The sequence below is a fragment of the Ceratocystis lukuohia genome (genome assembly GCF_044167205.1).
Source record: "Ceratocystis lukuohia strain C4212 chromosome Unknown Supercontig1_pilon, whole genome shotgun sequence".
In the NCBI taxonomy this organism is placed as follows: Eukaryota; Fungi; Ascomycota; class Sordariomycetes; order Microascales; family Ceratocystidaceae; genus Ceratocystis; species Ceratocystis lukuohia.
This window is the reverse complement of record NW_027263520.1, coordinates 5,132,138-5,149,502: the sequence shown is the minus strand read 5'-3', so window position 1 is coordinate 5,149,502 and position 17,365 is coordinate 5,132,138. Positions and strand designations below refer to the sequence as shown.

The 17,365-nt window shown below is 49.4% G+C and overlaps 5 protein-coding genes across 5 annotated transcripts; 1 reads left to right on the top strand and 4 right to left on the bottom strand.

Annotated features, from left to right (window-relative positions):
• Positions 1 to 107: 107 nt before the first annotated feature.
• Positions 108 to 1,375, bottom strand: HOO65_011276 (putative dihydroorotase; the record flags this gene model as incomplete). Its single annotated transcript, XM_071005893.1, has 3 exons — positions 108 to 447; positions 520 to 1,112; positions 1,238 to 1,375. 3 exons carry the CDS (start codon positions 1,373 to 1,375, stop codon positions 108 to 110), a joined length of 1,071 nt encoding a protein of 356 aa, XP_070863097.1.
• A 1,298-nt stretch (positions 1,376 to 2,673) lies between these two features.
• On the top strand, positions 2,674 to 4,564 carry HOO65_011275 (Far upstream element-binding protein 1; the record flags this gene model as incomplete). The annotated part of the gene is made up of 3 exons (XM_071005630.1): positions 2,674 to 2,716; positions 2,803 to 3,256; positions 3,337 to 4,564. 3 exons carry the CDS (start codon positions 2,674 to 2,676, stop codon positions 4,562 to 4,564), a joined length of 1,725 nt encoding a protein of 574 aa, XP_070863096.1.
• A 2,401-nt stretch (positions 4,565 to 6,965) lies between these two features.
• Positions 6,966 to 8,785, bottom strand: HOO65_011274 (ATP-dependent RNA helicase HAS1; the record flags this gene model as incomplete). The annotated part of the gene is made up of 2 exons (XM_071005660.1): positions 6,966 to 7,442; positions 7,517 to 8,785. 2 exons carry the CDS (start codon positions 8,783 to 8,785, stop codon positions 6,966 to 6,968), a joined length of 1,746 nt encoding a protein of 581 aa, XP_070863095.1.
• Positions 8,786 to 10,369: 1,584 nt separating this feature from the next.
• HOO65_011273 (ATP-dependent RNA helicase HAS1) lies at positions 10,370 to 11,930 on the bottom strand (the record flags this gene model as incomplete). Its single annotated transcript, XM_071005766.1, has 3 exons — positions 10,370 to 10,888; positions 10,964 to 11,077; positions 11,142 to 11,930. 3 exons carry the CDS (start codon positions 11,928 to 11,930, stop codon positions 10,370 to 10,372), a joined length of 1,422 nt encoding a protein of 473 aa, XP_070863094.1.
• A 3,588-nt stretch (positions 11,931 to 15,518) lies between these two features.
• Positions 15,519 to 17,022, bottom strand: HOO65_011272 (putative aspartic-type endopeptidase; the record flags this gene model as incomplete). The annotated part of the gene is made up of 4 exons (XM_071005784.1): positions 15,519 to 15,790; positions 15,915 to 16,062; positions 16,121 to 16,750; positions 16,807 to 17,022. The coding sequence occupies 4 exons, from the start codon at positions 17,020 to 17,022 to the stop codon at positions 15,519 to 15,521; spliced, it is 1,266 nt and encodes a 421-aa protein (XP_070863093.1).
• Positions 17,023 to 17,365: the final 343 nt, after the last annotated feature.

Sequence of the window (17,365 nt, the reverse complement as noted above, 5' to 3'; positions counted from 1 at the left end):
GCATTATATATACCAATTCTTTTATACTTCTATTTTTTTTCTGCGCATCACAAATCCTACATTGGTGCATGTGGCAATGCTCCTTGGGTATGGCTTACTTTGTCCCCTTATAGCCATCTAACGCTCCATACCGGCGCATCTGGTCTCGACAAAGCAACCTCAACACTCCCATCGGCATTTTTAATGCTCTTACGCACCGTCTCACCCTTGCGTTCCAGCACAATCTTGGCCGCGCTAGCGGGCAGTTTGTAGAACGCCCGTGGCGCACCACTAAAGAACTGCTCCAGCTTCTCTTGGCTAATGTCTTCCCAGGCGATGACACCGCGCTCAACAGCTTCTTCTAACGCCAGGAGCACATACTGAACAGCATAAGGCTGGGTGAAAACGCCGGCCGGGGGCTTGGGCTGTGCCTTGGCATCACGCGGATGTGGGGCGCTATCAGTGCCGCTAGAATCAGGGTGAGAGTTAGTGGTAAGCTCAACATAATATTAAAAAGGGGGGAACACTGGACAGACGTACAAAAAGAACTTGCTGTCGCCACTAACCACCGCATTGACTAGGGCATCTCGGTCATTAGGCTGTTTCGGCATCGGTTTGCAGAATGCCAGGGGGTCGCAGCATGCTTCACGGCTAGTCAGGTACAGATGGTGGGCGGTGATAGTCGCACTGACAGTTGGCCCACACTTGCGTACGGCTTCGACGGCAGCAGCTGTGGTGCAGTGTTCAAGGACAATACGCAACTTGGGGAAAGCCGAATGGATAGTGTCCAAGGTGGGCAGGAAGGCCTCTTCCAACGTCAGAGAGCTCCCTTCGGGCTGCTGTGGCGACTCTCCGTGGATATTAAGCACCATGTCTACGTCCTGCATAGCGGCGAAAACCGGGAAGAATAGCGACAGGTCGGTCACACCGCTGTCAGAGTTTGTCGTCACGCCCTGAGGATACACCTTAACGCCCGATATGCCAGCAGCGGAGGCGGCGCGGATCACGTCCGGAGTGATGCTCTTATGCAGGTACAAAGACATCAAGTAGTTGACGCCAGGCTCCAGAGCCTCCAGCTCCTTTTTGTATTCTAGCGCACGGTCGACGGTGGTAACGGGAGGGATCAAGTTCGGCTACAACAAGGTAGCCATGGACATCCAGATCAGATCAGCTTACATTTGTGAAGTATGGGCTTGTCATAGGGTTTGCAGAGTTGTGTCTAAAAATATATTCAAGCATAGTGAAGGAAGTTACTCACCATAACATAGACAGTGTCAACGCCACCCTTCTTGATCTCCGGCACCACCAGCTCCATCATCTTGTCCTGACGCAGATGCACATGCATGTCAGCCGCGGCTGGCAGCTCCAAACGCGGGATTTCCTTGAGGTTCAGCATAGTAGGAATTGCGAAGGGGGTTGTCAAGGATCGCAGCGAACAAATGGAACGGTGAAAAGTATTCAGTCTTGAATGTAAGTCGCTCGTAGCTAACTGCTGCGGGGCAAACTTAAACCGGCGTTTTGTGTCACGTGAGTATGGCTCTCCTGATATCATGTAGGGTTTGTGAGCGTTTTCTCTCTTGGTTAACCCTAATAGACTGCTAAGATCATAAGTCTCGGCACCAGAAGGCATGAGAAAGGCATGATGGAGGATTTGCTCACGGTGGGCACAATATATAATACACGGCTACCTGCAATGGTGGGAAATACAGATCTATCGTCTATAGAGGAAGGTACGCGTGCAAACTTTTCGCCTTCCTTTTTCCTCTTCTCACCAAGCTACCATCACATTCAGAATCAAGGGCAGAAAGGGCAGAAAAAACCTTTCTTCGTCAAAATTACGTGTTCTGCATCACCAGGACATCATATCTGACATTACTGAATGAGCCCTTCATTTCATTCTCATTGCTATCATTTTCATTGGGTAGCTTTTTTTTTCTTTTTTCTTTTCACTCCCAATTTTGATCTTGTGGCCTAATCTGATGCTGGCTTGTTGGTCGGGTACCCCGAACGCACCAAGAAAATTAGTCTTTTGCTGGTTGGACACAACAGCCGAACGTTTCTTTTGTTTTCCTTCCTTTTTTCTTTTTCTTTTCTCTCCTGTGATTTTCTGCAAGGGACGAGGTACACTCAAATCTGCACACGCACACACACTGAATACTACAGAAGCGCCAACTTTGACAACCCCTCGGGCTTGCTGATTTTCAATAATCTGGGTAAGCTATTTCTTTTGCTTGAAAAATTTCTTTCACCGCCTAGGTCTTAGTTAATACAGCTGCCATGGCAGTATGACAGCTGGCAAAAATATTATCTTTAGCCTTGCCCTGACCTTTTTTTGTGGTGCCCTTTGCTCATTTTTGATAAGATGGGCTTTTCTTTTTTCCTCGCGTCAGGTCTTTCGCGCTAACTTCTACAGGGCTGCCAAAAACTCATACTAGTATTAACAAAAAAAGAAGGCCAGGAAAAAGAAACAAAACCTTTGTGACAATCTCATTTTGCGCGACGCAATTTTTTTAATATTTTATTTCTTTTATTTTCTCGCCAACTTTTGGTCTTTCTTCCATTCACCAGAGAAACCTGCCACAGGCTTTTTTTTGTCGCAGTTATTATTTTCTCTCTCTTCTGTCACCCTCTGTTACACTCTATTTTAACACCTTAGACCTCACTGAGGCGAAGAAGAAAAAAAAAAACTTCACAATGTCTGCTCCTCAGGACATTCAGTCCATCTTGGCTGCCCTTGGTTAGTTCTATCTTTTTCTCACTCTCCATGGCGCATAAACATCTCGCAGAATCAAACCTACTAACGTTGACTCTTCATTTCTCTAGCTGCCCAGCAAGTGCCCATTGCCGGTTCTGCCCCCCCTCATACCTCTGCGATTGCCACTCCTCTTCCCGGAATCTCTCAACAACCTCCCCACTCAGCCGCTCCTTTGTATACCGCTATACCTGGATATGGGCTTCCTACGTCTGCGCCTAACGTCCCTTCCCCTGGTGGCTATGACCGGGGCGCCACGCAGTCTGCAGACTCCAGCAAGGTATCCATCGCTGAGGCCACTGCCCAAGCCAAGGCTTTTGCCGCACAAAAGGGCTTGTCTTTTGATCGCGATTCATCAAATGGCTACCGTAGTGCTCCAATTGAGTCTCGTGGGGAGCCTCGCCCTAGTTATGGGGGTCGGAGTCGCTCCCGCTCACCAGCTGCTCGTCGTGAGACATACCGCGAAAACTACAACCCCTACCGTGATGAGCGCCGGGAAGAGCGTCCCTACGGCCGCGATAACACGTATGGCCAGGACTCTCGTGGCCGCACTGATGCACACCGCTCGCCCATCATTCGGGGCCCCCTGGCGCCGATGACGGTAGCACGTTTGAGATCTTTGAGGTCAATGCTAATCTGGTAGGCCTGGTCATTGGTCGCAGTGGCGAGAACCTACGCCGTATTGAGAACGAGTCAGGCTGTCGCGTACAGTTCCTTGGCACTAGCGACAGTGGCCAGCGAGAATGCAAAATCACCGGCCCCAAGCCGCGCCGTGAAGAAGTGAAAGCGGCAATTGATGCGACCATTGTCGATAGTGGTGCTCTTGGAATGCCTCGTCCCAAGCCCCGTGGTACTGGCCCGGTCTCACAGGGACCTCCTGGCGCTCCCCGCGAGGGCGAAGATCACATGCAGATTATGGTCCCTGACCGGACTGTTGGGTTGATTATTGGCCGCAAAGGCGAGACGATTAGTGACCTGCAGGAACGATCTGGCTGCCACATCAACATTGTTGATGAAACCAAGAGCGTGGATGGCCTGAGACCCGTGAATCTGATTGGTACTCCTGAAGAGACCCAACGTGCAAAGGATATGATTATGCAAATTGTTGATAGTGATTCTCGTGACTCAGCCGCTTCTGGAGGTGGCCCTACGGGTGGTCATGGCGGTCCTATGAAGCCCTTTAACAGAGACCCCTATGCTGGTCCCAGAGACCCTGCTGGCTATGGTGGCCCCCGTAACAACGCCAACAATGGGGATACTTATGGTATTCCTGTTCCCACTGGCCCTGATGTTATCACTGACGAGATGCAGGTCCCGTCCGAGGCCGTCGGCATGATTATCGGAAAGAAGGGCGAGACTATTCGCGAAATCCAGGCTACCTCTGGATGCAAGATCAACGTTACCCAAGGTGCTCCCAATGGCGATGACAGCCAACGGTCCATCGGGTTGATTGGAACTCCCGATGCCATCCGCCAAGCCAAGGGCGCCATCTCTGATCGCATTGATGCTATGCGCCAGCGTCAAGCCACTAGTGGTCCCTATGGCGGACCCCGCCGCGACGATCGTAACGACTACGATAACCGGGGCCGGGCCCCCCGCGACAATGGCGGCTATGGGGCCCGCCACACGGGTGCACCTCAGTCTAACCCTAGCCATGGCGCGCCTAGACCGTCGGACAATGGCCCCCCGGCAGCGGGTGATCCGGACCCGTACGCCCAGTACGGTGGCTACCAGAACTACCTCACCTTGTGGTACCAACAGTGGATGACGCAGGCTTCGCAAGGCCAGGCACCCGCGGCGGGACAGCCGCCGGTTTCGAATCCTCCCCAGTAGGTCAGAGGATAAAGCGGCTTAGTGTGTTTGGCCATGTCTTGTAGAACTGGTCGTGTATTTCATTACTCTTCACTTCTTTCCGCGTCTTTCTGGGGCTGATTTTGCCGGCGTTGGTTTGTCATTTTTCCTTGTCTTTACTCTCATCGTCATTTTGGCTAGCTTGCATCTAAGCTGCCGCTTCTATTTTCTCATTCTTCGTCTTGTCATGTCATTATGATGTGGACTCTAATGTCCGCGTTTCTTTACCATGGCCTTCCTTTTTTTTTGTTCTCTTTTTTTTTTCTCACCACCACATAAATCACTTTGGACGGCGCGCATTCTCTTTGCTTTTACTGATGTTTTGAACGACCCGGAAGCCCTAAAAGTACTCACTCATACGACGATTTCCAGAACTAGATACCCAAACTTGGAACCCATCCCAACGGTCCGACTTTTTATTTCTATCATCGATCGATCTTACCCTATTCCTGGAACTCTTTTTTTTTTCTTCTCTTTCTCTTCCCCTTTCCCCCTTTCTCGTGCGGACTCCCGTATGATGATAAGCCTTTCTATTTTCTATATTTCATTTCCGGTGCCATTCTCGGTTTTCTTTTTCTTTTTTTTTTGGTTCTCAACATACGATCTAGGTAGCCTTGTTTCCCCTTCCCCCATTCTCTTTCTCTCCTAGAAAGCCAGTCAGATATGTGATTCCCGCCTTCACTACCCGACATATCATGCCCTGTCCTTCTACTAGATTTGACTAGCTCTTGCTGCTCATGTCGTGTGTGTACATGTACATGTGTGTGGTCACGCTATGCTGCTTCTGCCTCTACCTTTGCCTGCCATGCCCCATAAACAACCTATGGACATCCCATCCTACAGTGCTTGTGGAACATTCGCATTGTGATACCGATATCTGGAACAATCTGGGAAGGCTCTTGACTGTGCTACTGCTACCTGAACTTTGCTCCACGACGCTCTTTAGTCTTGCCGGGCAATGTGGTTATTTTTGCCCTGCATGCATGTCGTGTGCTATGGCTGCTGTTGCTACATTTATTATCTATATGTGCTGGTGCCATGACTAATGTTGTTCCTTGCTCATGTTCGTCCCGGCCTCGACTTGCCATTTCGATTGCTTGTAAGATACTTTTTCTCCCGTGGCCATTTACTCGTATTGGCATTTGTTCGTGGAGTGGAGCCTTGAACACGCTTTGCATCTCAGAATATTTCTGCTAGGCGTCTTGACCTAGTGCAAAATGACTGATCTCATCCGGGCTTGGCTTCTGCGAAACATGCAAATTTCATGTTTGCCAAGACTGTGGTGGTCTACTCTGTCTGTATTAGGCGTAGGGAGACTTGCTGCGTAGTCTGATGAACAATTGCTCGTCTGGAGCTGAGTTGACAAAAGGGACGGTCAGATTTGCAACTGGGGCAAACCAACCAAAAGCTGATCTGTTTTTTGAGAACAATGAAACAAAAAGTACAGCTACAAACAAGCTGGTGCGCTTTCCCCCTCTTTGTTGCTCATGTACAAGCACGGCTTTCCGCGCTTCACTTGATGTTTCTTGACTGCTGTAGCAATACAAGCAATATCAGGGTCAGAGAATAAGGTGAGGGGGCAGAGAGGTAGGGGAGACAAAGCCTACCTTTACAAGGAGCCTGATGCGCTTTTGCTGACCAAATCATCCTTGTGTGTAAACCATTGGTCAGGCCTTGGTGGACCTATCAAAAGTAAATGCTGCATTTTCATCATGGTCTTTTGCTCTGCTTGTACGACGTGTGCTTTGGCGAAGAGAGAAGAAGAAGGAAAAGAGAGGCTTCAGGGCTCACGTAATACTAGCACAGGGGAATTTGAGTTGAGTTGAGCTGAGTTGAGTCATTTTGTATGTTTCCTTTTGCGCTTTTTCCGGGGGGTTTTTTTTTTTCCTTCTTGTTTTTGAGTTTAAAGGTGTTTATGGAGTTGAGAAGTAAAGGGGAAGAAGAAGACTTGCACGTCTACTTAGTGTTGTCTGGCTATATAGAGGCTACGGAAATAACGGGCTTGGTGGTTTGTTGTATACAAGTCTTGATCAATAACAATTAGGATGGCTGAACTTTTGTCGTGATGTTTAAAACACTTACGTGGGAGTCTTGTGTGAAAAAAAAGAAGAAGACATAAATAAACATGCTATTTGTGTAGATGGTGGCTGGCTAACTAAAAGCCAAGCCATACGCCTAGAACATGTATGTACTAATATAACAAACAACGCAACAAACAAAGAACTCCAAGCCGCATGTAGTAGTAGATAGACTTTTTGATGACATGTAGTGTTAAGGCAGGCAGACAGGCACGCAAGCCAATACCCTGCGTCCTCCCGCCTATCTCTCCCTGCCTCCCTCCCCCCCCCTTCACCTGTTGTTCTCAATCCACTGCCCCAGAAGCTTATCTCCGCATCTTCTTCTTCTGGTGGGGCTGGCTACCATACGATCTCCGGCCCTGGTTCTTCATGCTAGCGCCAACAGTGACCTCAACTCTAGGCGGGGTGGTGAAGCAGAAGCTCTTGGCAACCTTGACGAGATCGAGCTTGTTGATATCAAAAACAGTGCGAAGCGAATGCGATGCATAAGCATGGAGGTAGGCACGGTAGCCCTCCTTGGCCGACTTGTTAAGGTAGTAGTTCTGTGAAATGAGTTTCTCTAGCTGAGACTGCACGTTGATGATCTTCTTAGATGGGAACTCAAATTCGACAATCGGCACGCGTGCTGCCTTCAAGTGTGTCAGGAACCCAACCTCTGATGGCTGGAGAAACATGAGCGAACGGCCCTGGGCGTTGGCACGCGCCGTACGACCAACGCGGTGAATGTAATCGCGGGGGTCATCCGGAGGATCAAACTGGACAATCCAGTCAACAGCAGGAATCTATTCAATGCGGACCAATGTGGTTAGTATCTAATGAGCTCGATAGTGGTGATATCAATAGTAAGGGCGCTTACATCTAGGCCACGGGCAGCAACATCCGTGCAAATCAAAGTGCCTTGCTTGGCATTGCAGAACTCAAAGAAAGTGTTTGTGCGTTTCTGTTGCTTCTGCTTGCCGTGTAGCGAAAGCACGGGAATGTCAATAAAGTTGAGCAGCTCAGCATGGTAGCTGACACAGGCGCAAGAGCTGAAGAAGACGATAATCTTCTTCTTCATGTTCAGCTTGAGGAACGAGAACAGCAGCAGGAAACGTTTGTCAGCATCACACACTAGATAGCCCTGTTCCAGGCCGTCGGCCGTGCTGAACTTTTTCTCTTCGTCGACATTAATGTACAGCGGGCCAGGCCGTAGCGAAATACGCGCCAAGTCGTCAACCTTGGTGGTTTGGGTGGCTGAGAAGAGCATAGTCTGTCTGTCTTCCTTGGGCAGGATCTTGATGATCTGACGCATCTCGTCCTCGAAACCAATCTCCAGAATGCGGTCAGCTTCGTCAATGATCAGCGACTTGAGATTCTTGAATACAAACGGCGTGTTCTGCAGGTGGTCCAGCAGACGACCAGGGGTGGCGATAAGAAGGTTAACGCCCTTGGCCAGCTTCTCAGCCTCGGCGCGGCGGTTGGCGCCACCAATGACGATACCGCAGGTTTGCGAGTGGTGCTCGGTAAGTTCGCGCGCAACGCCAAAGATCTGTAGAGCTAGCTCGCGAGTGGGCGAGACGACAATGACTCCGGTGCCGTTGCGTGGCTTGAACTTGAGCGAGTGCAGCATCTCGACGGCGGGGATGAGGAAGGCAAGCGTCTTGCCTGAACCGGTTTTGGCGGCACCCAACACATCACGGCCCGTCAGAAGCGGGGGGATTGTGCGTTTCTGAATCTCACGCATCTCGGTAAGGCCCATGGCAGTAATGGCCTGCTGGGTTTTTGCGGATAGGTTTAGCTCGCTAAACTTGGACACGTTCTCGCTCGTTGTCGCAGGCAGCGACAGACTGTTGTTAGGAAGGGCTTCGAGAGCGGTGTCTTGATTGGTTTGGGTGTCTTCGGCGTCGTCATCGTCGCTGTTGTCGCTGTCATCCTGCCCGGCTTCTTCGTTGTCATCTTCGTCGTCCTCATCCTCATCGCTGGACTCGTCCTCGTCATCTTCCTCGTCCTCCTCAACCTCCTTCACTGGCCTCTTCTCCTTTTTAGGGGTTGTAGAGGTAGGAGCAGCTGTAGTCTGCTTCTTGGTCTCGGCAAAGGACGCCTTGACGCTGCTAAACTTGCGCTTCTGGCCAGCCTTGACACCCATGATGGCGGCTGTAAGTCAAGTACAAATTAAGAAAAAAAAAGTATAGGACTAGAAGCAGCAATGAAACGAGATATAGCGGTAAGAAGAGAGAGACTTGCGGGCGGTTTCAACTAGTTGATAGAAAAGCTTCGTGGGGATGCGGTGGGAAGGAAATGCAGAAATGCAACAACTCTCGAAACAAAAAAGAGAATTTGTCGCCAACTTTTTTTTCTTATCTTATCGTAGAAAGTTGCGAGACTGCATTAATGATGTGGCGTTCATTGTGGGGCTTCATGTGGCAACGTGTGGCGTTAAACCAACATGGAGCGCGAGACGGTTTCTCTCGCTCGACAACAGCTTGAGCCGCAGTGACAAAACCCCCCCTGAAGAAAACGATATTTGACTTGCATGTCATGTGGAGTTCTGTCAGCCGCTCTCAGCCTTTTTTGTTTCTTTTCTCTTTACCTGAGTGCTTGGTCTCCACATTATCAAGGTAACCAAGCTCCATCACCATCTCATGATCAACGTACGTTTCTTTCGTTACTCGCAGGAGCAAGGACTTGGTCTTTTCTCCCCCTCCGTATTGTGCAATGCGTACAGTCCCTCACCTTCCCGTCAATTATTCGTCGTGTAGTAATATGAACCTGTCTTTGAACGCGGGGAAACGAAAAGTAAAAAAGAACGTGGGGCAGAGGGGCAGCAGAGGTACCCAAGAATGCCACTGTGACACTACTATGCTTATAAAGAAACAACAATTCACTTTTCTCGCTGGGGCAATTCCGGCGCTCATGCTCTTTTGCACATAACGATCCAAAGACCGGGTTATTATCAGAGGTGTTGTGTCCGTATATATACATATATGCATACAAGCATTGGCTACCCAACGCGAGACATTCATGTATGCGTAGGCAGGTCCTCTTGTTCGGCACATTGGTAGCTACATGATGACTATAATTTACAACCTTTTCCTATTCCATAAAAAGCAATATACTATATAGCAGCCAGTACCTATAAAGAAGAACCCCCCATGCCCCAGAAAAAGAACCACAAAAGAAGCAAGCAGACAAGCAAAGTTGTAAGAGTGATATAGCTCTAGAAGCTCAAGACAACAGAAACAGAAAAGACGGGGGAGGGGGGAGGAACAGAAACTAGAAAGGGAGGGGTTCCAGTAGCATGTGTTGACGATCAATGACCAGAAGCCCCAAAAAAACAAGCCAGATAAAAAAGATAAAATACCGCATAGATGAAAAGAAAGCCAGTACCAAAGTAGAATGGAGAAAAGAAAATTAACCGGCCGGCAAGGGCGAATGTCGTGTTATGCCGGGAGTCGTGGAGTCGTAAGATATCAAGTTCTAATAAGATGGGAAGGCAGAAAAAGCCTGTTGAGAAATGAGAGGTCGTTCAAGAACAAACGGTTAAGAACAGGGAGAAGGGGGAGGGGGGAGGGGAAGCAAAATCAAATAAAAAAAGAACAGAATACCGACGGAGTCCGAAGAGAAACCACACAACCAAGAAAGAGGTCCGTCCTTTCACAAGTCGTGGTATGTATCAGTCCGGCCCAGTGCCCAACTTTTAGAGTAGACTGGCTAGCCTGGCTTGCCCTGACTATATTGTTTCCCCCAATGGATCCTCGTGCTTCGCTGTACTACCCTTACCACGCCAGGTGCTCACAGCAGGAATATGGGCTTCATATCGAACCTCTTCGGTGCCGTATGCGCGGGGTGTTAATTTGATTAGAGTGTGCAACGGGACGTTCATCCATGGACTCTTTTCATGATCCTTTTTCATAAAGTAGGCATAAATGCAGCGCAAGACAGCCTGATGGGTGACAATGAGAATGTCTTCACTGCGCTCTAGCTCCATAATAATGGGCTCAAGACGGGTGACGACGTCTCTGTACGATTCACCGCCGCGGTAGCGGTAGTTGTACTTGTCTTCATCTCTAGCAGCAAAGTCTTCAGGATATTTGTCCTTGATTTCCTGGTAAGTAAGACCATCGCAGACACCAGAGTCGAGTTCATCGAGAGCCTTCCATTGCAATTGGTTATAATTCCCAGGCAGGAATCGTGCGGTAGCAATCGTGCGTTTCAAAGTCGAGGTCCAGACAGTGAGGGGACGGCCGTCCTACAATGAGAAAAGAGGTTCAGGGTCAGCCAGGGCTGGAAAATAAAAATCGGTCGAATAGAAGAGTCAACTTACACCGACTGAATTAAGAACCAGTTCAGGTAGCTTCCGGGCGTACTGTTCTCCACGGGGTGATAACAGTGCGTCACCGCCAATGCGACCATCAAGGTTGAACATGGATTCACCGTGCTAGAAAAAAGGGCGCTGTTAGAGATAATCCCTAGACTGAGTGGTGGGGAGTGGGAGCACATACTCTTGATAGCCACACTGAGCGAGGGCGGATATGCAGGTTCATGAGGTAGTAAACAATGCGACTCTGGAGGTAGTCTTGGATACGATTGATGATGACCTGTTTGCTGACGTTCATGAGTTTCAAGTAGGTGTATTCGCTTTCGTCGGAATCTTCATCCACTGATTTGTAGACCTTTTCATACATTCGGATGCGGTTGCGGAAGTCTTGGGCAGCTTGTTCGGGGTCTTGGCCTCTATAGTCAGGGCTCGTAGTCTTGACGTCACGAATATTGGCCATAATGAGATCCTCGTCGTCACATTTGCTCTCGACATAGATGACCTCGACACCCTCGGCAGTGCACATGTCATGGATCCATTTGCGGCGTTCTTTAGTTGAATTGGTGGCGTCGAGAATACCAACAACACCACCACCCTTAAACCACTTCATCATGTCGGCAACAGCAGCCTCGGCGGCAACTTTACGCATTCTCTCGCCCTCGGTATTGTTGATGTCGAAGAAGTCGGCGGTGGGCTGTGGCGCATCATTGCGACGGTAATTGCCGACGTTGAAGACTTGTGCGTCAATGGAGAGCCATTGGAGGTATCTCTGAGCTTGGTTGAAGGAAAGACGGCGAGATGTTAGTCTGTGTGTACGCCAGCGGCGGGAGGATAGAATGTCTGGGAATGGGCGACATGACATACCTTTTTGGGCAATGAAGCTTTTGCCTCGAGCAGGAAGACCTACCATGACAACGCAAATGCGAGCATCCTCAGCCTGGACACCAATGCGGCGACGGTTAGACTGGGCCATGATGGGAGACGGGACGAGAAACAAAGTATCTGTATGTGTGTGCGTGTGCGTGTGCGTGTGTGTGTGTCTGCGTGTGTGTGTATGCGTAGTCCAGTATTGGTATTGGTAAGAGTACTAGTAGGAGGTTTAAAGGGGATAGCAGGAGAAGAAGCAGGAGGGCCAATTGCACCAGAGCAGCAACAAGGGAAAAAGCTCGGATCGCAATTGTTCTGAAGAGGAAATGCAATCCTAGCTTTCAAAAGCAGGACCAAACGAGAGAAGAAATGGTATAGAAAAGCACGGCCCCCACTAGGCTAGCTTATAGCAACTAAGAGCCAGAGAGAGACAGAGAGAGAGAGAGGAGCAAGGCAGGGTTTTGGTGGAGAAGAAAAAGAAGGGCAAAAAAGACGGGGAATGAGAGTTAAATTGAGCAGGGCCAAATCAGGGACGACCCAGGGGGTGTGGCAATAAAACAGAAGAAAGCCAGCAGCAGTAGCTTAGCCAGCAGCAACTGGAGCAAACTAGGGCTTAGGAATCCCCAGGGTAAAGGGATGAGGAGAGGAGGCCGATGGCAGTAAGCTGGCGAATGATGACAGCGGCTTGGTATTGGTGATGTTTGGTGCTTATGGAGAAGGAACAGAGAGGGCCAAAGGACAGTCAGAGATTATCAATAGAGAAAGGGCCTGCCTTGCCCACAAAAAGGGACAATTGTATGAGTAGCAGTAAAAAGGGCCGCAAGAGGTTGGTCCGAGGATAGACAAGCCAAGCAAAGCAGATAGAAGACAGACAGGTAGAGGTAGATATGTAGTAGACAAGTGCGATATGCATTTAAGCGAGCAGCAACTTGCATCTACTCGTGCCTACCCTTGCTCTCATCTCGACCTTTACCCTCTCACCTTAGCCTCAACATTGGCCTCAACCAACCTTCCTCCATTATTCATTACCCATTATCTCACCGTATCGCGTGACACGCATAGCTGTAGCTGTAGCTGCGCTGCTGGGACGATGAAGGGAAGGCGCAAACAACCTACACACGCGTGCCTTCCACCTTGTACGTGCAAGCCAATCAAAGGCTACAAGCCAACGCTTTGAAGCTGGCCAATTCGACTTCAGCCTATAGTTAATGTAGGACAGAAAAAGAAAGAAAAAAAAATCCAAGCTTTAATAAACTTTCATGGTCTCCAGAGAGTGGAGCTTCCACTGGCCAAGTACCCCTTCCCGTGTTTTCTATAGCAAGATACTTGCTCAGAAAATGGCAACCCACTTCCTTCCCTCGTTGGCCAACAGCCATGTACCGAAAACTAGGGAAGGAAGCACAATTGAAGGGAGAATAGCCCTCTATTACCACGTCGGCTATCCATGAGCCAAGCCAAGCCAAGCAGAGTCAGAGTTAAAGCTTTTATACCTCCTGTGCCACTAAGCCCTAGGATAAACAGGCCAGTATTTGGAGACAAGAGTAATCCCTAGCCCTAGCCCAACTCTCACCAAGGCCCTTTCGCCAGACACATGTAAAAAAAAAAAAAAAAGGAATTTATATACGTTTGTAAAGAAACAGCAAATCCCGTATCACTAGACACCCAAACACCAAGAAACAAAGGAGAGCCTGGGCAACGACTGATATAGAAACACAACACATAGCGAATCAGAGCCAGTGCCAGCGGCTTGCCTGTTCCAGACCAGGTCAGGCCGAGCCAAAGTCGGACCCAGCAAGTGCGTGCGTTCCATAGACAAATCCGAAGCAGCGTCTCCCGAGTCTTTCCGATAGCTCGTGCTGTTTGCTGCTGCATCTTAATCATGTGCTACATAGCAGGTGTATTTACATGCATAAGTACATGCATGCATACATGGAATGTTGAATGATGAGGCAGACGAATACATATATATGTAACTACATGAATATGCGTTTATCCATATCCTGCTCTTCTGTATTTCTGCTTTCATGGCCTTTTCTCTACCGACTGTCCCTTGCAGCTAGCAAGAATCAGAAAATAGCTAGGCAAGGCAAGACTGTCGCAGGGAGTCTGTCCACACATGCTGCAAGGCAAGAACACACAAACTTGTATGTTTCCGTGTGCTTATTTAGGCTTCGGTGCAAAGATTGAATTGTCTTGGGAAACTAGTCACGCGACGTATGTCTCCCAGAAAAGATATACCCCCATCAATAGACTGAGAATAAACAGACCTTTCTTTGGGGTTGAGAAATAGGCAGGCTCACTGAAGCTGCCGATCTCTCATTCGACAGTGCACCACCAATATTTCTGCCATCTGGAAGCAAAAGGGGGGGGGGGGCGGCACGACATATATTGGTGTCTATATCTTAATAGAGCATCGTTCTATACGCTGCTAACTTGGGGTTCTTCTGTCTTGGTCTGTGCTGCTGCCTTGCAGCCCAAAGCAGAGACAGAGAGGGTGAAGGGCAAGAGGAGGACGAGCGGAATGAGGGGGGGGAGATATCAAGCAGGGGTAGAAGAGGACAAGGGGATCAGGAAAGGCAATTTTGAACAAGAAAAAAAGTTGACTTGAGATTAAGCTAGGAGCGAGCGTAGCTACATTTTTTTGGACATGGTTCAAGTCCCATGTGATGTGGTCACTTGACCTTGAGTTGCACTTTTCTTTGTTCCTCTTGAGCGGTGAATTTATCTGGGGAAGGGGGGGGGTGACAGATTGACAGATCCCCCTTTGTTTCTTGAAAGGCAGAGGAGGAGGAGACTGGGAGAGGAGAGAAGAGTAGAGAGGAGAAAATAGAAGACTGGACTCCAGTGTACAGAACACATACGGGAATAATTAGTCACTTACACTACTGATAGTCCATGTATTGGCTCTGACACGACCCCGGGCTTGGGACAGCCTGCCACTCCCCGCTGCGACTCCGTACGGCATTTGCTTCGGTTGTCGGATATAGAGAAAGACACTTAAGCTAGCCTATCAGACGTTGCAAGTTGCGTGCACGTCGCATGTATATTATGATGCGGATGGAGGCCAGGCTATTTCCGCAACGAGTGCCAAAGGCTGTCTTCGGTCGGATGGGGCGTTCGGCTAGTCGGAAGAAAAAAAAGAAAAAGCAAGAGAAGAAAAAGAGGACAAAAAGGGAACAGTCTCTGCCAAGATGGTCAAGGTCAAGGCTCGTACTCTGGCGGTAGAAAAGGGGCCTTTCGTTGGATTAGACGGCACACATGTGACTCGGGATAAAGAGGGGAGAAGAAAAAAGGCCGTGTGGTTTAGCGGAAAGGAAAAGAAATGGGCCGCCGTCAAGGGTTACTCGAGCACTTGAACTATTGCTTCGGCAATCCTGCGTTTTGCTTTCCTCGGCCCTTTGTTACTCTACCTTGTTTTCCGTTCTCCCTTGGCCTTGCCTACTGGTATTAAAAGCGCTTTCTTTGTCGGGACGTATATTTCCACTACCGCGCATAAAATTCCATAGGGCTGTCGTGCTTATCTTTCTTAGGTTGCTTCAGGGGAAAAAGACATTGAGGCCCTCAGTGTATAGCACACAAGTTGGAAATTGTGGCTTCTCACGATACAGCGTCACGATAAGATAACGATAGTGATAGTGATAGTGATAGATAAGATAAGATATGCCATAAGCCCCACTTCTCCGCCGCCTAGCCCTTACAAGTACTTGCCATAAAAGCGCATCTGAGCTGCTCCGATATCAAATACTGTCATGACACTCTGCAGAAAGACATCACCGAGAATATACGGGCCTTCTCCACCAGTTGTTACCCCAATGGCACAATAGCCGGTTGCAGAATCCTTGAAGTCTGAGTAGATCAAGTCGGCCGGGTTAAGCCATAGCTTGACGTTGTTGATGATGATGGCTATGCGTGGCGACGATGCATCGCAGGGCGCAAAGTAGGCTCCGTACTGGTAGAGGTAGATGGCTGGAGGGCTGAAGGATTGTGCGATAGACTCAGCCAGCTCTGGCGTTGGCAACATGGGGTATGGTTAGTATGACGCTACTTCTCTTTGGCTGCAAGTGCTGGACAGAAGAAGAGCGCGACTTACCTGGTGGCAGATACAACAAAGTCGTGCCAGTGTCAACTATGTACAAGTACTTCCGAGAGTCTTGGACTTGGCCGTACTGTATTCCATCCGTAACCACAGTATAAAAGGTGTACTGGGAACTGGCATCAGGGAAGCTGGAAACGCTGGCCTATAAGAACATTAGCACAACGTGCTACTGTCACACGCTTGCAATCCTTTTTACTTACAATCAAAATATCTGTCGATGCAATAGCCATTGGCGTCCAGCTGATGTCAGGAAGGCCGCCCCATCCCACCAACCCACCCTTCGGGCCCTTCTCAAGGGCGACTGCAAATACAGGGGCCACCAGACCTTGACTCACCATGCTGCTGAAGATGGGCTGATACGTCTGGCGATAGCTGGACTCGCCTCCTGCGTCGTAGCCACCATACCCACTTGTGAGGGCTGGATACGCCATGCCGAGGATTCCGTTTGTAGCGTTGTTTCCATTCCAGTACGTATCGTTTGCCAGACCGACGCACTGCTTGGTAACTGTCATTCCAGCAATAGTAATATCACTGCGTCCCAGCGGACCACTGACCTTCTCGCCAGAGCCATAGCGTGTTTGGAAGTGAAGCAATGGGTCTTGGCCATGGCTAAAGTCGTTGACCAGGCTTGGGCCCCACAGACATGCGGCTTGCTCAGCTACTACATCCAGTGATGTGCGGCAGGTGAAGTCGCTTCGTACGGCCCATGTGTCGCTGCTGCCAGTATCGAAAAGAAGAGACATGTCATTGCCGTCCCAAGTGACACTAATGCTGTACTGTGCGGACATGGCATCAATTGCCGTGATGTTCTGTGAGGGGATGCCGGCTCGCTTATGGCGTAAGTGGGATGTGGCGTGTGCAGCAGAGCGGCGGTTGGGTTTCTTACCCCGGAAGGCCAGTCGCTGGGTACGGGTAGCCGTAGCATAGGTTGGGGGGCATTGTCTGTGGTATTGTACATGGCGTTGGCGCGATGGAAGGTAAGGCCAGCAATGTTACTATCAACCTGCGCACCGAGATAGCTTCGGTCTTGCAGTGGATAGATAGCCCCCAGGGCAAACAAAGGCCCTAGGCCGACAAGCAGTAGCGAAGAAAAGGCCTTCATTTTTTTTTTCTATGTTGCGCAGCAATGATAACGGGCCTGAAAGAAGCTGTCTCCCCATGATTGTCCAGCCGGTATCGTACCTTGAGCCAACTTTATAGTACAATGTGTTTGAAATATTGAGATGTTTGTAGTACCAGATGAAAACAGACTTTGTCAACTGTTGCTTCCATTACAGCAATACAAAAACACACACGATGTCACAACATGAGACATGTCGCCAAACAACCCGTGCCAAGAGCTAACTCTTCCGCCCTTCAAGGCGGTGCACCGGGATTCCAATGTTGATAAGAGGTACCGTGTTAACAGCAGAAACCGGGAAGGGGAGGAGCAATGAGGGGGTACA